At 38.1% G+C, this 27,691-nt stretch overlaps 1 protein-coding gene across 3 annotated transcripts in view; it reads right to left on the bottom strand.

Annotated features, from left to right (window-relative positions):
* PRIM2 (DNA primase subunit 2) overlaps positions 1-27,691 on the bottom strand; it is a 389,523-nt gene that overhangs the window by 7,586 nt on the left and 354,246 nt on the right. For all 3 annotated transcript variants that reach the window (XM_077162165.1, XM_077162166.1, XM_077162164.1), the window contains exon 13: positions 2,982-3,050. In XM_077162165.1, the coding sequence (XP_077018280.1) occupies positions 2,982-3,050 (69 nt within the window). The remainder of the gene's footprint in view (positions 1-2,981; positions 3,051-27,691) is intronic.

The following is a 27,691-nucleotide window of genomic DNA, read 5'->3' as shown; positions in this document are numbered from 1 at the left end:
GCCAGAGACCGGGGTTCAATTCCTGGTGCCTGCCCATGAGAAAAAAAAAAAAAAAAAACAGAAAAAATTTCATACATACCATACCCCCCACCACTCCCCCTCACCAATCACAGTATTTCACTCTAAATTTATTTTAACATTTGTTTCCCCTATTATTCATCTTTATCCCATATGTTTTACTCATCTGTTGATAAGGTAGATAAAAGGAGCATCAGACACAAGGTTTTCACAATCACACAGTCACATTGTGAAAGCTATATCATTATACAGTCATCTTCAAGAAACATGGCTACTGGAACACAGCTCCACATTTTCAGGCAGTTCCCTCCAGCCTCTCCACTACATCTTGACTAACAAAGTGACATCTATTTAATGTGTAAGAATAACCTCCAGGATAACCTCTCAATTCTGTTCGGAATCTCTCAGTCACTGACACTTTATTTTGTCTCATTTCACTCTTCCCCCTTTTGATTGAAAAAGTTTTCTCAATCCCCTGATGCTGAGTCTCAGCTCATCTAGGGGTTTTCTCAATCCCTTGATGCTGAGTCTCAGCTTATTCCAGGATTTCTATCTCACATTGCCAGGAAGGTCCACACCCCTGGGAGTCATGCCCACATAGACGGGGGAGGGTGGTGAGTTTGCTTTTACTGGAGAGAGAGGCCACATCTGAACAACGAAAGAGGTTCTCTGGTCTAACTTTAAGTAGTCTTGACCTATCCTTTGTGGGGTTAAGTTTCATATGAACAAACCCCAAGATTGGGGGCTCAGCCTATAGCTTTGATTGTCCACACTGCTTGTGAAAATATCAAGAATTCAACTTGGGGAAGCTGAATTTTCCCCCTTTCTCACCATTTCCTGAAGGGGACTTTGCAAATACTTTTTTATTCAATGTTCAAATCACTCTGGGATTTATCAGGGCATCACTCTGGACAAACCAACAAAATCTCATGTCCTACTCAAGGTTCCATGTACTTAAAAGTGTTCAATTAAGCTGTCTACATAAGTTACATTAGGAAATGCACTAGTCAAAGTATAAATTTTGTACCAAATAAACATTTTTTGCTTTAGTCTCACACATAAGGTGAAATTTTATTAATTACCATCTATTTTCAGCACCCTGTAGTAATGATATTCCTTTGTTCTTCCTCATGCAAAAACATTTTTTAAATTTGTACATTTAGTCACTATCATTATACACTCAAGGCATTCCTAGATTATACCATCTTAGTCTTTATCATCTGTCTCTTTTTCTGATTTCATTTGTGCCCCAGCCCTCCTCCCTCTATCATTCTCACATTCAGCTTCATTCAGTGTTTTAACATAATTGGATTACAGTTAGGTGGTATTGTGCTGTCCATTTCTGAGTTTTTACATTCAGTCCTGTTGCACAATCTGTATCTCTTCAGCTCCAATTATCCAATATCTTACCCTATTTCTATCCTGATGGTCTCTGTTACCAATGAAATTCTCCAAGTTTATTCACTAAAGTCAGTTTATATCAGTGAGACCATACAGTATTTATCCTTTTGTTTCTGGCTAATCTCACTCAGCATAATGTCCTTAAGGTCCATCCATGTTGTTACATACTTTATAACTTTATTCTGTTTTACGGCTGCATAATATTCCATCGTATGTATATACCACAGTTTGTTTAGCCACTCGTCTGTTGATGGACATTTTGGCTGTTTCCATCTCTTCACAATTGTAAATAATGCTACTACAACCACTGGTGTGCAAATATCTGTTTGTGTCCTCGCCCTCATGTCTTCTGAGTAGATACCTAGCAATGGGATTACCAGGTCATATGGCAATTCTATATTTAGGTTTTTGAGGAACTGCCAAACTGCCTTCCACAGCGGTTGTACCATTTGACATTCCCACCAACAGTGGATAAGTGTGCCTCTTTCTCCACATCTTCTCCAGCATTTCTCATTTTCTGTTTTATTAATAATGGCCATTCTGGTGGGTGTGAGATGATATCTCGTTGTTTTGATTTGCATTTCTCTAATAGCCGGGGAAACTGAGCATCTCTTCACGTGCCTTTTGGCCATTTGTATTTCCTCTTCTGAGAAGTGTATGTTCAAATCTTTTGCCCATTTGGTAATTGGGTTGGCTGTCCTTTGCTGTTGAGTTGAACAATCTCTTTGTAAATTCTGGATACTAGACCTTCATCTGATATATCGTTTCCAAATATTGTTTCCCATTGTACACAGGTTCAATTTGACATGCAGATGTGTTCTATTGGTCTGCATGGTACATTTTTTAAAATGTCAGTGGGAATACCTTTAACTGTGTACCATAGTTCCTACAATCCTGTCTGTTCTTAATCTCAGCAAGCCTTATTTTTTTTTGAGTTTATGCCTGAGAACTATATGAAGTGTCACTCACAAGGTAAAGACTCAGATATTCTGCAAGAAGATGGGAAAAGGCTTTAGCTCTTTTGGGCAGCTGTGGCAAAGGTTCTAGATCTAGTACAGGGGTCAGCAAACTAAGCCTATTGGGCCAAATCTGGCCTGTCTTCTGTTTCTGTAAAGTTCTATAGGAACACAGTATACCCACTCATTTATATTTTGTCTAAGGCTGCTTTTGTGCTTCAAGGACAACAGAATGGTTGTTATAGAGACCATATAGCCCACAAAGACTAAAACATTTACTATCTGGCTCTTAGAAATATCTGCTGACTCCTGGTCTAGTCCCTATATGTAGAGTGGTGAGTGACTGCTGCAATACATCTCATGATGTAGTTTCTCCTAGTTACAATATTCCTGGTTCTGTAGCATCCAGCTTTGATTCTCTGGTCTTTCTATAAATTTATAAGCAACCTAACACCATCTAATAAATTCCTATCTGCTGAAAATAGCTACAGTGGTTTCTATGGCTGTAACTGAGAATCCCGAATGAAATACACAATAACAAAAGATAAAGAAATACAGAATAATAACAGGCGAAAGAGGCTATAAAGTTAAAAAAAATTCACTTACATTATGTATCATCTCGAAGTACTTTTGACAGGCTACCTGGTAATGTGTCCCCTTTATTAACTCTAAAATCTAAAACAAGGAACAAAAGAAAGAAAAATTAGAAATTAAGTTTCCTTTAAGCCATGTAGTTCATAGTTGTTAGCCTTTTCATAATCCTCACTGCAGACAGGAAATGCATTAAATTATGTACCATGTAATTCTACAGTATAGACACTGTGATGATTTTGAAATTAATCAGTAGCTGTTTAGGTCAGCATTAAACCACTGATAACAAGAGATAGCAAGTGATCTTTCTGACAGACCAACTGTGAATTTTTTTTTACCTCAATAACAAGGTGAGATTAGATACCAGTATTACAACTATGATAATTATTGTCAGAACATCACATTGCAACATCTCTTCCAAAATTATAGATACAAATCTAGTAATCTATGTGGTTGGTGCATGAATCAAAGAAGTATACCATTTATATTTTTATTTTCCATATTACCAGTTTATACAGATACAGCATAAAATATTGCTGTGTGCCCATCAGGAAAATTTAATGTAAACCCTTTAGACAAGTATCTGTGGAGAGGGAATGCTTTACCTTCAATCAGATTTGTCCTTTTTTTAAAATGAAGTTATTTCTAGTAAAGCTCAGCAGAATATGAGTGAATAGCCTATTCTGAACACCTATTAGGGACATCATCCTATCTTTTGTAAATACAATTTGCTTTCCAATTCTACTTCATGTAATCTCTTCAGAGAGGTGCAAACTCCCATTCCTATCAGCAGAATGCAATACCAGTTGAAATTTGTAAAGTCTCATTGCCTCCCCCCTAATAAATAAAATGTATATTCAGGCTGTTTATCAAATATAGTAAAATGCTGGAATTAAGAGATAACCTCAAATGAAGGGAAATATAATTCTGGGGAAATGTTCATTTCCAGTCCTTTTCAAAAGGCTGACCTTCTTGTGACAAACAGAAATGTACATGGAGTCTCAAATTCCTGCTATATTTTCATTATTTATGAAAATGATGTTTTCATATTTACTTAATATGGCTTTATATGTTTTGACAGATATACAAATAAATTATAGTTTCAGAATGAACATCATAAAATGCTGACAAGACTGTGCTTAAAAGAATTGTTTTTCTCTGACTGCCTTATAAATTAAATTTCTGATTTTCATGACATCTTTCGCTAAATCTTATATGAATGACCTGCATTAATGCCAGCCAATCACAGCACCCAGAATTTGACCTGTCCAATTTTCCTGAATTATTAGAGCAAAAAAAAAAATTAAAATGAATGACTACAAATACAAAAAAGTGAAGGAAATCCCAAGTTTTCCAAATAATTCTAACTTAGAGCTCAAGTCTCTGATGCTTTTACAAATAGGTATTAAAATTGCGTTGAGATGAACTTGCAATATCAATAACAATATATTATTATTGTTAATTATAATCTGTGAATAAAAATTTGGGGGAACTGTCCAAACATAAATTTAAGATTAAAATGATGCCATAAATTATTCAAAGAGAAAATGAACTCACAGAATTAGACAAACAGGCTCAACTGTGGTATAAAATAAGATCCTTTTATGTAAAAGCAAAGCAAAAAGTCCATCATCTCATTCTATGAATAAAAATTTCTTGTTCTATGAATGTAAAATAGAAGTAATATATTTAAAATATCTCTCTTATAACATTATATACACACAATTTAATATATGCTTGTGAAATATACCATAAAGAAATACTTACAAGAAATACTAATAAAAATAGAAGGTAATATATACATATGTAAAGAAATCTTTAAGGAAAATCTACAGGAGTAACAGAATGTGAGAAATGCAGATTTATGTGTCTTGCAATTTTAGGTTCTGTCAAAAAAAATTAAATTCAGATTAAACACGCAACAATGACCTCCACCCCTCTCTCCACTACCAGAGAGGCTCTTTCATGACAAAAAACATTTGCTTTTCCTTCTACTTTGGAAGGAAAGAGTTTTCTTCCTTTTTTTTAGGAAGAGTTTTTATTTGAAATGTACTTGCATATCCATAAATTAATCATTCAACCCTCTATCCTTAACTCTACCAGTCACATCACAGCATATTTGAGATGAGTGAGAGTTTCTGCACATGTTTTATGTAAAGGCATGAAGAGGAAAGAAGCAAGAATGTTTTTCACTGGTATAGGACAGCAATCCAAGGAAAGGAAGATATGTTTAGGTCTAAGTGTCACGGGGAAGGGGAAGGGAAGGAATCTGTCAAATAATGGAGATGCAGGAAAAAATGCATGAGTTTAAAGGAGCAATCCAAGAGAAAGACTGGTTTGAAAGATTAGATATTATTGGTAAGAATTATTTTCTTCATTTCAGAGATGAAGAAATATATTCTCTTGAAACTGGGGGTCTGCCCTAGAGAGGACGATTGAGAAAGAATTAAAAAATCATATGCAGGGGAGTTTCTGGGTAAGATGGTGGAGTAGGGAGCTTTAAGACTCAGTTAGTTCTCCCGGGCAGCCAGTAAAAAGCCAGAAATTATCTGAAACAATTGTGTCGGGGCACCGAAGACTAGAAGAACATTGTACACCACCAGGGAAGAGTAGAAGAAGGAAGAGGCTGATAACCTGTGGTGAAGAACTATGAGTAAAACTCTCCACACCCCGGAGGCTGGTACCATTCCCCATCTCACAGCAGGCCACCCAGAATATAGCCTCTGACTGGAAATAAAAGTTGTCTTTCCAAATAAGGGGGGAGGGGAGGCAAGGACAAGCACTGATTCTGGCTTTTCATTAGTGAATTCAGAAGTCAGGCCTAGGCTCTGAGGGCAGTTACAGTTTCAACAAGCCCGGAACAAAAAGCAGCTGGCAACCTCTGTTTCAATACTGTTCCCAATAGGGTTGGAAGCAGGGGTGATTTAAAAACACGGCACCTTCCTGGGGCTACAGGGAACAGTTTGCTGAAGGGTAGCTGTTCCCCAAGAATGGCTAAAAAGCACAGGAAAAGATGGTCAACATTACTAGTCATTAGGGAAATACAAATCAAAACCACAATGAGCTATCATTTCACATCTACTAGAATGGCCACTATTAAACAAACAGAAAACTACGTGTCAGAGAGTATATGGAGAAATAGGAACATTCATTCACTGCTGATGGGAATGGAAAATAGTGTAGCCACTGTGGACAAGTTGGGCGGTTCCTCAGGAAGCTAAGTATAGAATTGCCAGATGATTCAGCAATCCTGCTACCAAGTATATACCCAGGAACTGAAAGCAGGGACGTGAGCAGACATTTGCACGCCGATGTTCATAGCAGCAATATTCACAATTGCTAAAAGGTGGAAGCCATCCAAGTGGCCAACAACTGATGACTGGATGAACAAAATGCAGTGTATACATATCATGGAATATTATTCAGCTGTAAAGACAATGAAGTCCTAATGCATGTGACAACATGGATGAACTTTGAGGATATTAGGTTGCATGAAATAAGCCACACAAAAGGAAAATATTGTATGATCTCACTAACATGATCTAATTATAATAAGCAAACGCACAGAGTTAAAATCTAGACTATAGGTTACTAGGAGATGAGATGAAAAATAGACAATGGAGAACTGATGCTTAATTTGTGAATTTTTAATGACACTGATTATAAATGGTACAACCATTACATTAGGATTCACTGTTTGTGTTGGACAGTCCTGTGACATTTAAAAAAACTTATTCTACTAATCTGTGTGTGTGTATATGCAAACACACACCATAAAATGTCCCCTTTTAACTACATTCAAATACACAATTCAGTGTGTTCATGATATTCACAATATTGTGCTACTATCAAAAATATATATTATCAAAACTTTTCCATCATTCCAAACAGAAATTCTCTACCATTAACTCCCTATTCCCTAACATCCCCCCAATGCTGATCTTCTGGTACCCTATATCATAGTTTATAACTCTATGAATTTTATTCTGATTATTTCATATCAGTAATATCAGAAAATATCTGTCCTGTTGTGTCTGGTTTATTTCATTCAATATGATGTCTCAAGGTTCATTCATGTTGTTGAATGTATCATAGCTTCACCCCTTTTATGGCTGAATAATATTCCATTGCATGTATATACCACATTTTGTTAATGTCATAATTAACACTTCAAATGTGCAAATATCTGTTTGAGTCTCTACTTTTCTACTCTTTTGGATATATAACTAAGAGTGGGATTACCAGGTTTATTAGTCAGGGTACTCTAGAGAAACAGAACCAACAGGAGAGATCTGTAAATATGAGATTTATAAAGGTGCCTCATGCAACCGTGGGAATAGAAGAGTACAAAATCCATGGGGCAGGCTGTGAAGCTGGTGGCTCCAATGAAGGGTCTGGATGAACTCCACAGGAGAGGATCACTGGCTGAAGAAGCAGTGAAAGAGTCTTTCTCCTTCTTTAAAAGCCTTTGATTGATTGGATTATCAGTGAGAGGCACATCTTAATTAATCACAGATGTAATCTGCCACAGATGCAATCAATTGACTGGTGATTTAATGTACCAGCCTTCCGGTTTATCATCCAGCCATGAAATGTCGTTGCAGCCGCAATCAGGCCAGTGTTTGCCTGACCAGACAACTGGGCCTCATAACTTGGCCAAGCTGACACCAGAATCTAACCATCACACCAGATTATATGGTAACTATACTTAACTTTCTGAGAAAATGCCAAACTGTTTTCCATTGTGGCTGTACCATTTTACATTCCTGGCAATAATGAACAAGTGTTCCTATTTCTCCACACTCTTCTGTGAAGATCTAGGAATACTCCTCAAATCACAGTTCAATTTTCAGTTTTTAATGCCCATATTTCCAGACTAATACACAAAATGTCAAGTGTAACAATCGATTGTTCTAATCTAGTTCATAAGTAATCAAAAAGATAAGAAAAATTAAGAGGAGTACTGACATCAGATTACTGTATTTTGGTAATTCACATTCTTTAACTTTTTTTTCTCTATTTTTAATTATTTCCCTTCAAGCTAATTAAATTCTACCAAGAAGAATATTAGATCTGCTTTTTATAATGCAGTCTGTAATCTTCACAAGGAAAAGTTAGTTCACCATATTTGTATTTGCTACATTTAGTTAAGGTTTTAACTATACTTCATTTATTCTTTCATCTTCAAGCCAGATTGTTGTTTTGGGTTATGAAGCGGCTAACCAAGATATCCTTGCAGTTACAGAACAAACAGCAAATAAGGTATTTTTCTTATTTGATCAGTGACAGGTCATAGCCAGCTGATGAACAAAATGACACAAAATACTGGGGAGGAATGTTTATATATGTGTGTTATAACTGAGTTATGCTTCCTTCACTCTTCCTAACACTCTCCAATATTCCCTGCCATCTGCAACATACTTTCTGCCTTTTGCTTCAGTGCCTGCCAATGAGATTCAGATGATTACCTGGCAGCAGAATGTAGCCACCTGCCTGTCTTTGGCTTTGGTGAGAAGAGTGTGCTGTACAGTTAGGTCTTCGGCACTCACCAATTAGATATGCAGTTAACCTGTCTCTAATTCAAGGTCATATTCTGTCTTAAGTAGCGTCAACAAGCTTGTTTCTTCCTAAAAAGCTTAACCTTGCAAAACTAGACCTCACCGATATTTTTCCTCTCCACTTCTTCCTTTATTTCAAAGGTGAAAGAAAATGTGGTAGAGATGTAGAATCTGGAACATTTTTTAACATACTACTTTGCTCCCATTTCTCACACACACAGCATAACTTAGCTTGCCACTGCCTTAAATTCTGCTGTGACCTTCATTTCTTAACAGATCAGAGTAAGTTTCCCTCTTTTGACGATGCAACTTTTGTTCCTTTAAAACATTATATGCAAGGCTCATCTTTATTGGCTATAAACATAGTTAACTGAATGAGTTGATTATACCTCCAAATGTCTTTAAAACTTGCCTTCTCTCCACTGTTCAGAACATTATCATTCTCTTTTTTTCACTGAAAAGATTCTTGATTTATCCTTTTTCTCTCTCAGGGCAGCTTCCACATCGCCACCAAAGAAACTTCTCTAAACCTCAAATCTAATCCTGGCATTGCCTCTGCTTGCTGGCTCCCAGCCGTGATGGGGCACAAACCCTTCATCGTGGCTCAAAGGCTTTCCCTCGGGTTCCAGTCTCCTTCTCTGGGCTCCTCTCCTGCCCAGCTTACACACTCGGCCAGCTTCTCTGACAGTTTATTATTTGGAATTTAAGTTCACAAAATTCTAGTGATTCAGGAGTTCTCTCATCTAATACATTGTTTGATTTGGCTTAAATTCAGAATTATCTAAATTTCTTTATGGCAGGAATTTTTGGGGTGGTGTTTCTGAAAATAATTTGTTACCAGAACCTGTTTTCATAGATCTCCCAGACTAGGTTTCCTCAGACATACTGTGACAACCTTATCTAAATTAACATGCTCCTCTCCCTCAAATCTCTTTCTATTCCCTTATCTTGTCACGGTTTTCGTTCACTACACTTATTTGTTGATTGTCCATACCTGGTGTCATGGTTAGGGACAGGTGTCAACTTGGCCAAGTTGTGGTACCTGTTCATCTGATTGGGCAAGCGCTGGCCTGTCTGTTGCAATGAGGACATTTCATAGGATTAGGTCATGATCACGTCAGCTACATCCACAGCTGATACCATTTGTAATCAGCCAAAGGGGAGTGTCTTCTGCAATTAGTGATGCTAAATCCATCATGGGAAGCCTTTTAAGGAGGACTCAGAGGAGACAGGTTGTATTCCTGCTTTGGCTGGTGAGCCTCTCCTGTGGAGTTCGTCCAGGCCATCCATTGGAGTCATCGGCTTCGCAGCCTGCCCTGTGGATTTTGGACTCTGCGTTCCTACGGTCACGTGAGACACTTTCATAAATTTTATATTTGCAAGTGTTCCCTGTTGGTTCTGTTTCTCTGGAGAACCCTAACTAATACATCTTGGTACCAGGAGTGGTTCTTAAGGAACAGAATCTTAAAAATGGGTTTTTATGAATGGTTTTCTACTCTGACTGGGCTCAGAGACACTAAGGACTCTGATTCCCGTAATCAGAATGACACTCCCAATCCATGGACTGAGTTGGCAAAGGAGATAGTCAAAATATCATTATTCGATTTTCCTAATGCTTCGCTTGTACGAAGCCAGACTCTGGGGGATAATGTTTTTGACACCTTTACAGAGTTTTGTAGGAATAAGAGTTATAGAGATGTTGGTTGGTTATTGTTAGATACACTGTCTACATTAAAGGGTGAAAGGGATGGGCTTAAGGCTTCAAACAAGAAGCTTAAGTGCCGTCTGAAAGATGTAGAGGTTTCTATGAGTATCCTGAAGGAAAATTTTATTTCCTGTAGCCGTAGACTTGAGATCTCTGAAAATCAGACTCAGAATCTTATTGTTAGAGTAGCAACTTTACAACGTAAACTGAAATCTCAGTCTTGCATGGTGTCTGCCGTTAAAGTGAGGGCATTGATTGGAAAGGAGTGGGACCCTGAAAAATGGGATGGTGACATATGGATTGATAATGATGTTGGGGGTGAGGTTGAAACCCAAGACCATGCTGAGCCTTCTTTAGATAACCCTGTAATAGTCTGCCCTGAGGACATAGCCACCCCACCTCCAGCCTGCCTTGAGGAATTGGCCACCCAACCTCCTCCTGAAGGGATTAGCCCTAAAGTTATTAATCCTGTTTCACCAGATGAAACTGCAAATGAAAGCCCTGAAGCAAATGGCTTGGAAGATATTTCTAATTCTTTTCATGACCCACCCCCACCACCCCTCATTTCTTCTAGACCTATAACTAGACTAAAGTCCCAACAGGCCCCTAAAGGTGAAGTACAAAGTATCACACATGAGGAGGTACGTTATACTCCAAAAGAACTGTGTGAGTTTTCCAATTTATATAGACAGAAATCAGGGGAATATGTGCGGCAATGGATTTTAAGAGTGTGGGATAATGGTGGGAGGAATATAAGGCTGGATCAGGCTGAATTTATTGATATGGGCCCACTAAGCAGAGATTCTGCATTCAATGTTATAGCTCGAGCAGTTAGAAAAGGTGTTAATAGCTTGTTTGGGTGGTTGGTTGAAACATGGATCAAAAGGTGGCCAACATTACCTGTGGTTGAAATGCCAGAACTGCCCTGGTATAATGTAGATGAGGGGATCCAGAGGCTTAGAGAGATTGGGATGTTAGAGTGGATTTATCATGCAAAGCCTGCTCTTACACCCCAGGAATGTCCACAGGATGCACCTTTTACCAGAACAGTGAGAAATAAATTTGTGAGACTAGCACCATCATCCCTCAAGAGCTCTGTGGTTGCACTTCTCTGTAGGTCAGATATTACTGTAGGAACTGCGGTCACTGAGCTGGAATCCTTAAACACAATGGGGATGACAGGATCCCGAGTTGGCAGAAGCCAGGTGGCAGCACTTAATCACCAAAGACAGGGTAGACGTGGCTATTATAATAGACAACAAACTCAAAGGAGGCATCAAAATTATATGACACGCAGAGATTTGTGGCATTGGCTAGTAAATCATGGGGTGCCTAGAAATACAATAGAAGGGCAGCCTACTAAATTCTTGTTGGAGCTGTATAAACAAAAGAGTTCTAGGTCAAGGGAACAGAAGTCTAACCTGAATTACAAAAACACAGAGTCACGGCCCCTTAACCAATTTCCGGACTTGAAACAGTTTACAGACCCTGAGCCCCTTGAATGAAGGGGAGGCCAGGTCCCTATGGGGAAGAAACCTGTTACACTGCCACAAATTTATACTGTTAACCTTCCTCTAAGTCTTCCCCAAGGAGACTGACGGCCTTTTACCAGGGTAACTGTGCATTGGGGAAAAGGAAATGATCAGATATTTCGGGGATTATTAGACACTGGTTCAGAAGTGACATTAATTCCAGGGGACCCAAAACGTCACTCTGGACCACCAGTCAGAGTGGGGGCTTATGGAGGCCAGGTGATCAATGGAGTTTTAGCTCAGGTCCGTCTCACAGTGGGTCCAGTGGGCCCCCGGATCCATCCTGTAGTTATTTCCCCAGTTCCGGAATGTATACTTGGCATAGACATACTGAGCAACTGGCAGAATCCCCACGTTGGTTCTCTAACTCGTGCAGTGAGGGCTATTATGGTGGGAAAGGCCAAGTGGAAGCCACTAGAGCTGCCCCTACCAAGCAAAATAGTAAATCAAAAGCAATACCGTATTCCTGGAGGGATTGCAGAGATTATTGCCACTCTTAAGGACTTGAAAGATGCAGGGGTGGTGATTCCCACCACATCCCCATTCAACTCTCCTATTTGGCCTGTGCAGAAAACAGATGGGTCTTGGAGAATGACAGTGGATGATCGTAAACTCAACCAGGTGGTAACTCCAATTGCAGCTGCTGTTCCAGATGTAGTATCATTGCTTGAGCAAATCAATACATCCCCTGGTACCTGGTATGCAGCTATTGATCTGGCAAATGCTTTTTTCTCAATAGCTATTAGTAAGGACCACCAGAAACAGTTTGCTTTCAGCTGGCAAGGTCAGCAATATACTTTCACTGTCCTACCTCAGGGGTATATCAACTCTCCAGCCCTATGTCATAATCTTGTTCGCAGAGACCTTGATCGTTTCTCCCTCCCACAAGACATCACACTGGTCCATTATATTGATGATATCATGTTGATTGGACCTAGTGAGCAAGAAGTAGCAACTACTCTAGATTTACTGGTAAGGCATTTGCGTGTCAGAGGATGGGAGATAAATCCAACAAAAATACAGGGGTCTTCGACCTCAGTAAAATTTCTAGGTGTCCAGTGGTGTGGGGCATGTCGAGATATCCCTTCTAAGGTGAAGGATAAATTGCTGCATCTGGCCCCTCCCACAACCAAAAAAGAGGCACAACACCTAGTGGGTCTTTTTGGATTTTGGCGACAACATATTCCTCATTTGGGTGTGCTACTCTGGCCCATTTATCGAGTGACCAGAAAAGCTGCTAATTTTGAGTGGGGACCTGAACAAGAGGAGGCTCTGCGACAGGTCCAGGCTGCTGTGCAAGCTGCTCTGCCACTTGGGCCATATGATCCAGCAGATCCAATGGTGCTGGAAGTGTCAGTGGCAAATAGAGATGCTGTCTGGAGCCTTTGGCAGGGCCCTATAGGAGAATCACAACGCAGACCCTTAGGATTTTGGAGCAAAGCCTTACCATCTGCTGCAGATAACTACTCTCCTTTTGAGAAACAGCTTTTGGCCTGCTACTGGGCCTTAGTAGAGACTGAACGCTTAACCATGGGCCACCAAGTTACCACGAGACCTGAGTTGCCTATCATGAGTTGGGTGTTGTCTGACCCACCAAGCCATAAAGTTGGGCGTGCACAGCAGCACTCTATTGTAAAGTGGAAATGGTATATACGAGATAGAGCCAGAGCAGGTCCTGAAGGCACAAGTAAGTTACATGAAGAAGTGGCACAAATGCCCATGGTTTCCACTCCGGCTGCCACATTACCTTCTCTTTCCCAGACCAGAGCTATGGCCTCTTGGGGAGTTCCTTACAGTGAATTGACTGAGGAAGAGAAAACTCGGGCCTGGTTTACAGATGGCTCAGCATGATATGCAGGTACCACCCGAAAGTGGACAGCTGCAGCATTACAACCCCTTTCTGGGGTGTCCTTGAAGGACAGTGGTGAGGGGAAATCCTCCCAGTGGGCAGAACTTCGAGCAGTGCACCTGGTTGTTCATTTTGCTTGGAAGGAAAACTGGCCAGAGGTGCGTTTGTATACTGACTCATGGGCTGTTGCTAATGGTTTGGCTGGATGGTCAGGGACTTGGAAAGACCATAATTGGAAAATTGGTGACAAAGAGGTCTGGGGAAGAAGTATGTGGATAGACCTTTCTGAGTGGGCTAAAAACATGAAGATATTTGTGTCCCATGTGAATGCACACCAGAGGGTGACTTCAGCAGAGGAAGATTTTAATAATCAAGTGGATGAGATGACCCATTCTATGGATACCAGTCAGCCTCTTTCCCCAGCAACTCCTGTTATTGCCCAATGGGCTCATGAACAAAGTGGTCATGGTGGTAGGGATGGAGGTTATGCATGGGCTCAGCAACATGGACTTCCACTCACCAAGGCTGACCTGGCTACAGCCACTGCTGAGTGCCCAATCTGCCAGCAGCAGAGACCCACACTCAGCCCCCAATATGGCACCATTCCCCGAGGTGACCAGCCAGCTACATGGTGGCGGGTTGATTACATTGGACCACTCCCTTCATGGAAGGGGCAGCGATTTGTTCTAACTGGAATAGACACATACTCTGGATATGGGTTTGCTTTCCCTGCACGCAATGCTTCTGCCAAAACTACTATCCATGGGCTTACAGAATGCCTTATCCATCATCATGGTATTCCACATAGCATTGCTTCGGATCAAGGAACACACTTCACAGTAAATGAAGTGCGGGAATGGGCACATGCTCATGGAATTCTCTGGTCTTACCATGTTCCCCATCATCCAGAAGCTGCTGGATTGATAGAACGGTGGAATGGCCTTTTGAAAACTCAATTACGGTGCCAACTAGGTGGCAAAAACTTGAAAGGCTGGGGTAATGTTCTCCAGGAAGCTGTGTATGCTCTGAATCAGCGTCCACTGTATGGTGCTGTTTCTCCCATAGCCAGGATCCATGGGTCCAGGAACCAAGGGGTGGAAATGGGTGTGGTGCCACTCACTATTACTCCTAGTGATCCACTAGGAAAATTTTTGCTTCCTGTCCCTGCTACCCTAAGTTCTGCTGGTCTACAGGTTTTGGTTCCAAAACGGGGTGTGCTTTCTCCAGGAGAAACAACAGTGATACCACTGAACTGGAAGTTAAGATTGCCACCTGGCCACTTTGGGCTACTTATGCCTCTGGATCAACACACCAAGAAGCGGATTACATTATTGTCTGGGGTAATTGACCCTGACTATCAGAAGGAAGTAGGACTGCAACTACATAATGGAGGTAAAGAAGAGTTTTCTTGGAATATAGGAGATCCCCTGGGGCGTCTATTAGTACTACCATGCCCTGTGATTAAAATCAATGGAAAACTGCAACAACACAATCCAGGCAGGACCACTAATGGCTCTGAGACTTCAGGAATGAAGGTTTGGGTCACCCCACCAGGCAAAGAACCATGGCCAGCTGAAGTGCTTGCTGAGGGGAAAGGGAACATGGAATGGGTAGTGGAAGAAGGTAGTGATAAATATGAACTTCGACCACGTGATCAGTTACAGAAACGAGGACTGTAATGCTGTTTTGTTTGTGTTATACTATTTAAGTTGTAAGATATCAAGTTTAAGAATGAATGTTGCCCAAGGATTTGCACGCTATTCTGGAGAGATTTAATGTGTTTCCAGTTATATGCAGGACAGTTGAGTATTGTCAGGTAAAAGAAAAAATGTGTGCTTATTTGTTTGCATTTGGAAATTAAGTATGGTCTAAGGTGATGTATATATATATATATATATATGGTCTAAGGTGATGTATATATATATGTGCCAAGTTGACAAGGGGTGGACTGTCATGGTTAGGGACAGGTGTCAACTTGGCCAAGTTGTGGTACCTGTTCATCTGATTGGGCAAGCGCTGGCCTGTCTGTTGCAATGAGGACATTTCATAGGATTAGGTCATGATCACGTCAGCTACATCCACAGCTGATTCCATTTGTAATCAGTCAAAGGGGAGTGTCTTCTGCAATTAGTGATGCTAAATCCATCATGGGAAGCCTTTTAAGGAGGACTCAGAGGAGACAGGTTGCATTCCTGCTTTGGCTGGTGAGCCTCTCCTGTGGAGTTCATCCAGGCCATCCATTGGAGACATCGGCTTCGCAGCCTGCCCTGTGGATTTTGGACTCTGCGTTCCTACGGTCACGCGAGACACTTTCATAAATTTTATATTTGCAAGTGTTCCCTGTTGGTTCTATTTCTCTAGAGAACCCTAACTAATACATCTGGAATGCCAGCTCCATGAAGACAGGGATCTTGCTAGCTTTATTCATCGCTATACTCCCAGTGCCTTTAAAAATGACCAGAATATAGCATTCACTCAATTGTGGTATTGAATGAATGCTGTCCCTTTTACTTCATATGCCTCAACTCCCTCCACTGGGGAAACTCCAACCCAATTTTCAAACTCACTTCAAATGCCATTTCCTACATTCATCATTCTCTTATGTAACACCTCTTCTACCTCAACAGAAGATCTCCCCCCTCTTTTTGATTCTACAACTAGCATTTTGAATATATATTTATTAAGGGTGCCTGTGGTAGATTATGTACGATAGAAAAAGATGCTCTTAATCTTAAGCATCCTGTGGGTGTGAACCCAATGTAAATAGGATCTTTTGAAGATGCTACTTTCAGAGTGGCCCAACTGTATGAGGGTGGGACTTAATCTGGATTGTTGGGGACTTCAAAAAAAAGAGAGCCACAGAGAGGAGGTGAAAGCAGGAAGCCATTGGGAACCAGAAGAGCAAGGAGAGGAGGTTGCCATGTGACAAAAGAAAGCAGAGATGTAAATGAAGGAACTCCAAGGATTGTATAATCTATACAATTATACCAGAATGCTACCAACACAAGGAGAAAGCAAACCTTCCTAGCCTCTGAAACCATGAAACAATACATTCCCATTATTTAAGCCAACCCACTGTAAAGTATTTGTGGTAGAAGCTCAGACAAACAAAGACAGTGCTTATCCTACTTCATTATAATTAATTACGCCTTTTGACTCCACTAGACTGAATATTCTAAAATAGTTTCTTTTTCATCTTCCTACATCCAGATTTGAACATAGTGAAAACTCACCTACATACCAAGTACTCAATAAATGTTGAGTAATAAAATGAAATGTCTTTCCTTGCCAAAGCAGCTTCTGTTTCAATCAGTCTTACCACACTTTTGATAGAACCTTCGCAATTAGTTGCTTTTCATTTCTTTTTTGTAGCACTACAGAAAAAGATGATTAACATAATTTAGTTCTTCCACAAGGATAAAAGGGCTTGAGAGGTTTTTCTAGTCATATCTAAGGACACTTTGGAGAAGAGAATAAAAATTCTCTTTCAAATTAACTTGAATCCAAATGTAGAAATCTGCTATTACTACAGTCTTATACATATTTGCAATCATAGTAATTAATATATACAAGTACAGAACAGCCTCTGCTAACACCTTTCAGATGAGCTTTTACTATGAATTGATTGAGCGAGTCATTTATTTACACACTCCATTCATTCAGCCAATATTTACTAAGCACCTACAATGAACCAGGCACTGTGTTAGGGATTGGATTTGATAGAGACATAAGATATGATTTCTGCCCTCAGGGAGGATATGACAGCAGTCACAGTCCAGAGGGGAGAACAAACAAGAAAATAAACCACACAATGCTCTATTGTGTTTAATGCTCTAATACAGGAAAACACATTTAGAAACAGAAATTTTGTCTAGAAAAAAATAACTTGTAAATTGATGGTAGATGCTGCCAAGAAGTCTGTAATGGCATAAAGCTGAGCAGACTAAGAATCTGAAACACTCACTTTATGAAGTAAAGTTACTTAATTTTCTGGGTACTTCAAGTTTCTGTAAAAAAAATAATGGGCCCTAGGTGAACACTCTAAAAAACTGATCATGAAATCAAGATAAGAGAATAGTCGATTTATGTCTACAGGTAGACAGGATGGACTTTAAGATAAGAATCCTGAAAGTGTCAGTATCATATGTCATCTAATGAAATTCCTCTAGACACAGCAGTAATTACTCATGTAATGAATAAATATTAAAATAACTAAAGAATGATATATATATATGTAAACAGAGTGCCAAATTTTCTTTTAGGAAAGAATGTTTTCCATTTTAATGTAATTTTAATGAAAGTAAGCTGTGATTAGGAGGTTTGGCTAATTATGGCCTATGTTAGTCGACTTTCAAACTGATTTTTCTTTGAACCACCTTCAAGAACATTAAATAATGTTCAGGCGACAACTTATTTTCAGCCTATAAAAAAGGAAGGTGAGGGCGGGCCACGGTGGCTCAGCAGGCAAAAACGCTTGCCTGCCATGCCAGAGGACCCAGGTTCGATTCCCGGTGCCTGCCCATGTAAAAAAAAAAAAAAAATACATATATATATATATATATTCTTAAAAAAAAGGAAGGTGATACAAAGAAGTCAAGTTAGATGTTTAGTGATTTTTTTGGGAGGTGTAGGCGGTGCATGGTCCAGGAACTGAACCTGGGTCTCCCACATGGATGGTGAGCATCCTATCACTGAACCACCCATGTACCCAGATGTTTAGTGATTTTTGTGATAAAGCCAAAACTATAACCATAGCTTCCTGATACCAATTTTAATGCTCAACTTACTTTCTTTTCCTTAATGCAGTTCTAAGACTTATCAAGAGCAATATACTCCTTTTTAACTACAACACTAAGAAAAGCAAAGCTAAGTACAGCAAAGTATTGCTTTCATAATTAAGTAAAGATATTCTTGGAGATGAACTAGATAGAAGAGTTGCTCTTAAAAGCAGTTACTGTTCATAAAGTAAGGGACAGACTGAGTGCTATATTTAACTGATAAGTACTCCTTACTTAAGAAAATCACAGGAGTTTTAAGTGGTTCCAATTTTAATGAATAGTTAAGTTCCTAGCAACATGTCTAGCAATATTCTAAAGACTTAATATATTATCTTATTTACTCTTCATAACAGATTTATGAGATGAATCTTATCCCCATTTTATACATGTGGAAACTAAGCCACACAGTAACTGTCACCACTCGGATTTGAATCCAGATAGTCTGAGTCTAGTGTCTATACACTTAACTACTATGCTATATTGCCTCTATAACAGGAGTAAAAACGGTACTTAAAACTTCACAGGATTGGGTGAGAAAATGAACTGATTTACAGAAAGCAGTCAGCACAGTGCCAGGCATAACATAGGGAGCAATAACTGATATAACGATCATAATAACGTGTGATAGGCACCATAAGAGAAGTATAAAAAATTAACACGGGAGCATAGAGAGTGACTGACTGGCCAAGGAGTTCCAGAAGCTATGACAGAGCAGGTGACACTCAGTTGGATATTAAAGGAGAGATATGCTGAAGAAGGCAGGGAAGAAGCATACTGCAGGCAGAAGGAATCATACTTTTTTAAGACAAGGAAGAACGAAAAGGCACAGAATGAATGGGTACAGTATCTTCAAAGAGCAGTAAAAAGTTCAAGATGGCCAAAGCTGCAAAAGTTAATTTTTGCTAAAATTTCATTCTGCATCTATATTCATGATAGTGGTCTGTAATTTTTTTTTTTCTTGTAATCTTGTTATAAAATTCGTTGAGAAGTATTCTCTCCTCTGTTTCCCGGAAAACTTTGTGCAACACTGGTATTAATTCTTCATTAAGTACCTGACAGAATTTACCAGTGAAGCCATCTGCTTTTATAGTTTTCTTTGTGGTAAGGTTTTCATTACAAATTCAATTTCTTTAACAAATGTAGGGAAGATTTACTATCTATTCTTTAGTAAGTTTTGTTAAATTGTGTTTTAAAATCATAGTTACTTTATCGTAGTTTCTTATTCTTTTAATGTGAGCAGGATCTATAGTGACATCACCTTTTTCAGTTCTGATATTGGTGATTTGTTTTTAATCTTTTCTTGATTGGTTTTGCTAGACGTTTATCACATTTTATTAAATCTTCAAAGAATCAACTTTCAGTTTTATTATTCTTTTCTGTTTTTTATTTAATTGATTTCTATTCTTATTTTTCATTATTTTCTTTCTTCTACTTAATTTGAGTTTTATTTGTTTCTTTCTAGCTTATCAAGGTTGAAACAGATCACTGAGTTTACATCTACATTCTTTTCTAATATAAGCATTTAAAACCATAAATTTTCTTCTAAAGATTGGGTTAGCTGTGTCTTGCAAATTTTCATATGCTGTACCTTTATTATTATTCAGTTGGACTTATTTTATTGTTCTTACCGATTTATTCTTTAACTCATGGGTTATTTATAAAGATCTGTTGTTGAGTTTCCAAATATTTGGAGATATTCTAGTTATCTTACTAGAATACTGCTAGGCATCTTATTAGGTACTTGTGCTGGGTTGAAACTGTTATGTACTCCAGAAAAGCCATGTTCTTAATCCTAATCCAATCTTGTGGGGACAGACCCAATGTTTGGGTGGGGTCTTTTGATTAGGTTGTTTCCAAGAAGATGTGATTCACTTAGTTGTGGGTGAGACCTTCTGATTAAATGGAGATGTGACTCTGCCCATCCAAGGTGGGTTTAAATTCACTTACTGGAATCCTTAAAAGATCCAACACTGAGAGCAGATGCCTAGACACTGATGTTTGCAGACAGCTGGAGAGCCAACACAGACAGATGTTTGGAGATGGTGAGCTAAAAAATGAAATCCAGAGTTTGTCCTGGAGAAGCTAAGAAAGAACCCATAGATGTGAGACAGATGATGCCACTGGAATTAGGAGTTGAAAGCAACAAAACCTGGGAGCAAAGGGCCAGCAGACATAGCCATGTGCCTTCTCATGTGACACACATCAGCTTTTCTTTGGGGTCAAGGCATCGTTAGATGCCTTAGATTGGACATTTGTATGGCCTCAGAACTGTAAACTTGTAACTTAATAAATTCCCTTTATAAAAGTCAATCCATTTCTGGTATATTGCATTCTGGCAGTATTAGCAAACCAAAACAGTACTCAAGAATTTACCCCAAGAAAAGGGAACACATAGAGCCAGGAGAAAAACAGAACCACATATCAATTCAAGCTCTAGATTGGCAAACCCGAGGTGTGAGGAGCAAGGGTCTGGCTCTGTAAAGGCTTTTTTACTCTGTTTTAAACTTTGTAACAGGTCATTAGATAGAACTGCAAGCACTCTCAGGTTCCAGCACTGCCCCTGGCATGTCTGAGAGACAAAGTAATTAGGTGAAATAGGTTAATTCCCTAAAGAGTGGATCTTTCCCAAGAAAAGGGGGTAGGGCCCAGCCCAAGTGGAATTTCTCCTTCAAGGAATTCAGGCCCCATGGGCTGGAAAATAGAAGCAATCAAAGCTTGCCTACTATCTCACCTGTCTCAACCACATCCCTGGCAGGGAGAGTCTGCTGAAATTAAAGGCACCACATCACTTTAAACTGGTGGGAAGCTGTGGGCAGACAAGTGCCACATGCTGAGCAGGATAAGAAAAGCAAAGAGTCTAGAGGCTTCATAGGACGCCTGAAACCTGCTGGGTCTCACCCTCAGGGAAAACTGATTCTGGCTACCTTCTCCTCCTGAGATGTGGGCCTGTCTGGTCTGGGAAAATCTTACTACAGACTATATCTGAGGATACCTGCCTTAAAAAAAAAGAAGTCTTCATATAAGCAGGGCAAGAAATAGAAAAACAAGAATTGAAAAATTCTGATCAGTTAAACAGAACCTATACTAGAGGTCCACAATAAGTTGAACTGAATATCAAGAAACAGATAAAGAATAAAGCCATCCAGAAAGAAAACTCTAGGTAAAAGAGTAAAAACTATGTCCAGAATAATCTTATTAAGGAAATCAAATGCCTAGATGCCAGCAGAAAATAATGAGTCATACTAGAAAATTGGATATGGCCCAGTCAAAGGAACAAACCAACACTTCAAATGAGATACAGGAGTTGAAACAACTAATTTAGGATATTCGAGCAGATATGCAAAATCTCATCAAAAATCAAATCAATGAGTTGAGTGAGGATATTGGGTGAGCATAAAGAAGAACTCATATGTCTGAAAAACAAATTGCAGAACTTATGGGAATGAAAGGCACAACAGAACAGATTAAAAAAAATGGAAACCTACAACAATAGATTTGAAGAGAAAGAAGAAAGGACTAATGAGCTAGAGCACTGTACATGTGAAACAAGACACACAAAATAAAATAAAAACAAAAACATGAGAGCTCTTGAGGAACTGAATGACAACATGAAGCACATGAATATATGTATTGTGGGTGTCCCAGAAGGAGAAGAGAAGGGGAACGGAACAGAAAGACTAATGGAGGAAATAATCACTGAAAATTTCCCATCTTTTATGAAGGACATAAAATTACAGATCCAAGAAGTGCAGTGTACCCCAAACAGAACAGATCCAAACAGATATACTCCAAGATGCTCCCTAATCAGATTATCTAATGTCAAAGACAAAGAAAGAATATGAAAGCAGCGACAGAAAAGCAATCCATCACACACAAGGGAAGCCCAATAAGATTATGTGTGGATTTCTCAGTAGAAACCATGGAGTCAAGAAGGCAGTGGTCTGATATATTTAAGATTATGAAATAGAAATACTGCCAACCAAGAATTCTGTACCTACAAAACTGTCCTTCAAAAACGAGGGGGAGCAGAATTCTCACCTGCCATGTGGGAGATTCAGGTTTGATTCCTGGTCTGTGCACTTCCCCAAAAACAAACAAACAAGCAAAATAAACAAATAAAAGGCAAACAAACAAAAATTCAACAAATGGTGTTGCAATAACGGGATACTCATATGGAAAAATAATGAAATGCAACCCCACCATACAGCATACAAAAAAAAAAGAGGGGAAAATAAAAATATTTTTCAGACAGTCACTGAGAGAATTTGTGACCAAGAGACCAGCTCTACCACAAATACTAAAGGGAGCACTACAGACAGAGAGGAAAAGACAGGAGAGAGAGATCTGGAGAAGAATGCAGAAAAGAAGACTATCAGTAAAGGCAAAAACCAAAAAAAAAAAAAAAAAAATTAGCTAGGATATATAAAATCCAAAAGACAAAATGGTAGAAGAAAGTATTGCCTTTACAGTAATAACATTAAATGTTAATGGATTAAACTCCTCAATCAAAATATACAGACTAGCAGAATGGATTTTTTAAAAAGGTCCATCTATATGCTGCCTACAGGAGACTCACTTTAGATACAAGGACAAAAATAGGTTGAAAGTAAAAGGTTTGGAAAAGATATTTCATGAAAACAATAACCAGAAAGGAGCAGGGGTGGCTATACTAATACCCCCAAAATTAGACTTCAAATGTAAAACAATTAAAAGAGACAATAACTTTGTATTGATAAAAGTAACAATTCAACAAGAAGACATAACAATCATAAATATTATGTACCAAGCCAGAATGCTCCAAAATACATGTGGCAAACAATGACAACACTAAAAGGAGAAATAGACACTTCTACCATAAAAGTTAGAGACTTCAATTCTCCACTGTCGTAAATGGATAGAACATTTAGACAGAAGATCAGTAAGGAAACAGAACTTTTGAATAATACACATTATTATACATATGTGATGATGTATAATAAAAAGGCAATTTTCCTACAAAAAAAGCATAAGACATGGCAGGTTGTTATGGGTGCCAGCAAAAAAAAAAACTGCATTGTGAAAATTTCACATGAACTAGACTTAACAGATACTTATAGAACATTACAGACATTTATAGAACATTACACCCCACAACAGCAGGATACACATTTTTTTTCAAGTGCTCATGGATCATTCTCAAGGATTAACCATATGATGGGTCACAAAGCAAGTCTCGATAAATTTAAAAAGACTGAAATTGTACAGCACTCTTTCTCAGATCCTAACGGAATGAATGAAGCTGGAAATCAGTGACAAGAAGAGAGCCAGAAACTTCACAAATATATATAGGCTAAACAAGACACTCTTAAAAATAACCCAGAAACAGACTTCTGAAAGCCACCTATAATTTATACTTTGTGAATTATTCTCATCATTATTTATCAATGTTTAAATAAGGGATTAAATATATTAATTAATTTTAGGTATGTGAAAAACACTATTAACTTTACAATAATGGCTTTCTCTGAAAGAAGAAACCACAAAGAATTCAACCTGAATTTAAAAAGAAAAAAAGAGAAAGGAAAAAATGAGATTGTTTATGTACAGCACACACACCCTGCCCCAGTCATAGTACTTGCCAATAGGCAAAAAAATAAACAAATAAAAATAAAGTACTGTGGCCTCAAATTGTTCTGTCCCCAGTGACAGAGTGAACACTCTACTCATTCCTACTTAATAAGAAAAAACAACTAGTAAGGAATAAAAGCATCCATAGATTACAACAAGGGTGTTGCCTCTACTGAAGCATATATTACAATGAACTAGATCTTTCTGATTAGTCTGCAAGCAGCAATTATTGCTGTTTATTATTAAATTCTGTGAGAATTAAAGGTATACCATATGTGATGATGTATAATAAAAAGGCAATTTTCCTCAAAATGAGCATAAGACATGGCAGGTTGTTATGGGTGCCAGCAAAAAAAACTGCATTGTGAAAATTTCACAGGAACCTTTCAAAAAAGAAAAAAAAAATCTCTTCAGAGTTAAGACTATTCAGAGATTTTATTTTTAATATTTTGAAGTCATTCTTAAGTTTTCTATATGTCAAGATATAAGCATTTCCATCATAAAAATGCAGTTTTTCCTTGAAAGCTAAAAAACAAACTAAAAATGTCTTTGGAATAAAGAAAAAAACATATCTAAATTAGGCTGGCACTAACCACAGATACGGTTGACTGAACAAACTAACAAAACATGTAAAGGATTGTCAACTCAGAAAAATTTTAAAGAAATGTTAATAAAAGTAAATTGAGATTAAAATGTACATCAATTTTTTAGGAGAAAAGGTGAATGAAGGTGCCAATAAAAATTTGGAAAATGTAGCTCATAGACATATATTATTTATTCATTTCAATTTCTATATTGGTCATCTGCTAAGTACTGGTGAAACATAGCCATCCAGGGGTCTTGAGTTTCTGAACACTGAAAGTAGAGGCATCAATGGCCTTTGTTCCAGGCCACTTTTTCAAGGATATTCATATACCGTCAAATTTGGAATATATAGAGCCTTCTTCTGAATCAAAGAATAGACATGCTTACTGCCCATTATAAAAGATTTAGATTCCTAAACTCAGGGTTCCTCTCCTATAACAAAGCCCACTGCATATACAGCTATTATCTGGCCATCCTCACATCACTCTGTGGGAGGTGGGGCTCAAAAAAGTTGGGGTCCAACAAAATGCTGAAACTCCAGCTACTGCTATTGCTGTAATAAAATCCTTTGTCTCTGAGCCAGGAATCTCATGCCTTCTGCTAGCATCCATGAAACTATGGCAGACTTAAATTCTAGAGCACCATGTACTATGTTAGGTGCTGGGAATACAGAGGTATAAAGGTTAAAATCTCATACATGAAGGTCTCACAGTCATCTATTACTACTGCTACTGCCATCTACCCATTAGGCAAAGGACCACTTAAACTTCATGTATAATCTCATAAAACTTGTTTTCTTTTCTAACCCTTAATCAAAGTAATGCTTTGGAAGTGAGTACAACAAGTACAGTATGGCATGATTAACATCAACAGATCCCACATCACATTTCTTCCCATGCTTGGTCTACTTCCAAGAGGCAATTACTTCTGACTCTTTCCATTTTTATTAGAATGTTGTCTATATAATTCTAAATGATATGCTTATACACTGAATTCTTGGTTTTAAATTAATTTAATCTACTGAATCCCAACTATGAAAGATGAATATATGGCACATTTATGCTACCTCCCACTTACCCTTTTTTTCACCAAAAAATCAGTATAATTGTCATATAGTAAAATATATGTTTTAGAGTAGTTCTGCCAAATTTGACAAACTCAGTCATGATACCACAATTACCACCACAATGAAGATCCCCCCAAAGTCCCCCATATCCCTTTATAACTAACACCTTCCCTCATCTCCTGCAGTCTGTTCTTTGTCTCTACAGATATGCCTTTTCCAGAATGTCACATACATGGAATAATACAATAAGTAGCTTTTAACTCTGGTTTCTTTTATTAAGCAAAATTCATTTCTGATTCATCCATTTGTTGCATGCATAAATACTATGTTCCTTTTTATCACAGCTTAGCATTCCATGTATGTATGACTCTACCACAGTTTGCTTAACCAACTAGCAAGTGAAGGGCATTTGTGTGGTATGCCAGTTAGTAAGCTGCCAGAATGTGATATACCAGAAACGGAATGGCTTTTAAAAAGGAAAATTTATTAAGTTGCCAGTTTACAATTCTAAGGCTGTGAAAATGTCCAAATTAAGACACCAATAAGAGGTTACTTCCACTCAAGAAAGGCCAGTGAAGTTTGGGGTTTCTCTCTCAGCTGAGGGAGTACATGACAATGTCTAGCTTTCTCTCCTGGCTTCTTGTTTCATGATACTTCCCCAGGGGCGGTCTCCTAAATCTACAAAGGTCTCTGGCTATATGCACTCTGCTGGTTCTGGTAGCTCTAAAGTTTCTTCCAAAATGGTTCCCTCCTTTTATTTTTTATTTTATTTTATTTTATTTTTTATTTAAGAAAACAGACAATATACTTAGAACCATCAAAAATGGATATCTTAGTTAGCCTAAACACAGGCATATTTAAATAACCTAGCCATACAATCATTGTAAAACCTGTGTTTGTGCAGTAAGTTTCATAAACCAATTTAAAATTCAAGTACTTTTTTTTCCACCAGGAAAAAATCTACATATTCAGATAGCAAAGTTCTTAAATTCTTATTAAAAACTAACTTAGATACCATTTGATCAGCTGTCAAACTGTGAATGTTTTCAAAATATCAAGTAAAAAGTTCTAACAAATATCTACATTGCTATAGTAATGACCCATGTCACTAAATATTTTCCTTATTTAGGAAAATATGAAGATACAAATCCAAAATGGTTCCCTCTTAAAGGGCTCCAATAACCCCACTTTAAATGGGCAGAGACTCATCTCCATGGAAACAGTAAAAAAGCTGCTACCTAGCAATACTGAATGAGGATTAAAGAATTTGGCTTTTCTGGGGTACACAACAGATTCAAACTAGCACAGCCGTTTTTCAGTTTTGGGCAATTATGAATAAATCCAATATAAACTTATGTATAAGTTTTTGTGTGGGTTTATACTTTCATTTTAATTTTTTTTTTATTGTGTAAAAACCTAGTTATGGAATTGTTGGATCACATGATAAGTGTATATTCAAACTTTTTAGAAACTGCCAAACTGCTTTCCAAAGTGGCTTCCACTTCCATTTCTTCTAGCAATGTATGAGACTTTCAATTGTTGTACATCTTCACTCACACTTGGGGCTGTCATATTTTTTTTTGGGGGGGGTCAGTTCTAATTGACATACAGTATTATTCAGTTTGATTTTAAAATTCACTCTCCTGATGACTAATGATGTTGAGCACTTTTTCAAGTATCTACACATATTTTCTTTGGTATCTACATTTTTTTAACAAAAATGTCTATTTAAACCTTTTGCCTATTTTTCAAAGTGCTTTCTTATTATTGTGTTTTTTTTAATTATTATTGAGTTTTGAGAATTTCTTGTATATTCTAAATACCAGTCCTTTATAAAATATGTGATCTGCAAATATTTTCTTCCAGAAGGCGGCTTGTCTTGTCATTTTCTTAATGCTACCTTTCACAGAGCAAAAGTTTAATTTTGATAAAGTCTAATTTATTATTTTTTTCTTTCATGGAATTGTGCCAAACTCAAGGCTATGCAGATTTTCTATGCTTTCTTCTAGAAGTTTTACAATTCTACATTTAATATTTCGGCATAA

Source organism: Tamandua tetradactyla, chromosome 5 (genome assembly GCF_023851605.1).
Source record: "Tamandua tetradactyla isolate mTamTet1 chromosome 5, mTamTet1.pri, whole genome shotgun sequence".
NCBI lineage: Eukaryota > Metazoa > Chordata > Mammalia > Pilosa > Myrmecophagidae > Tamandua > Tamandua tetradactyla.
This window is presented reverse-complemented; position numbering and strand designations above follow the sequence as displayed.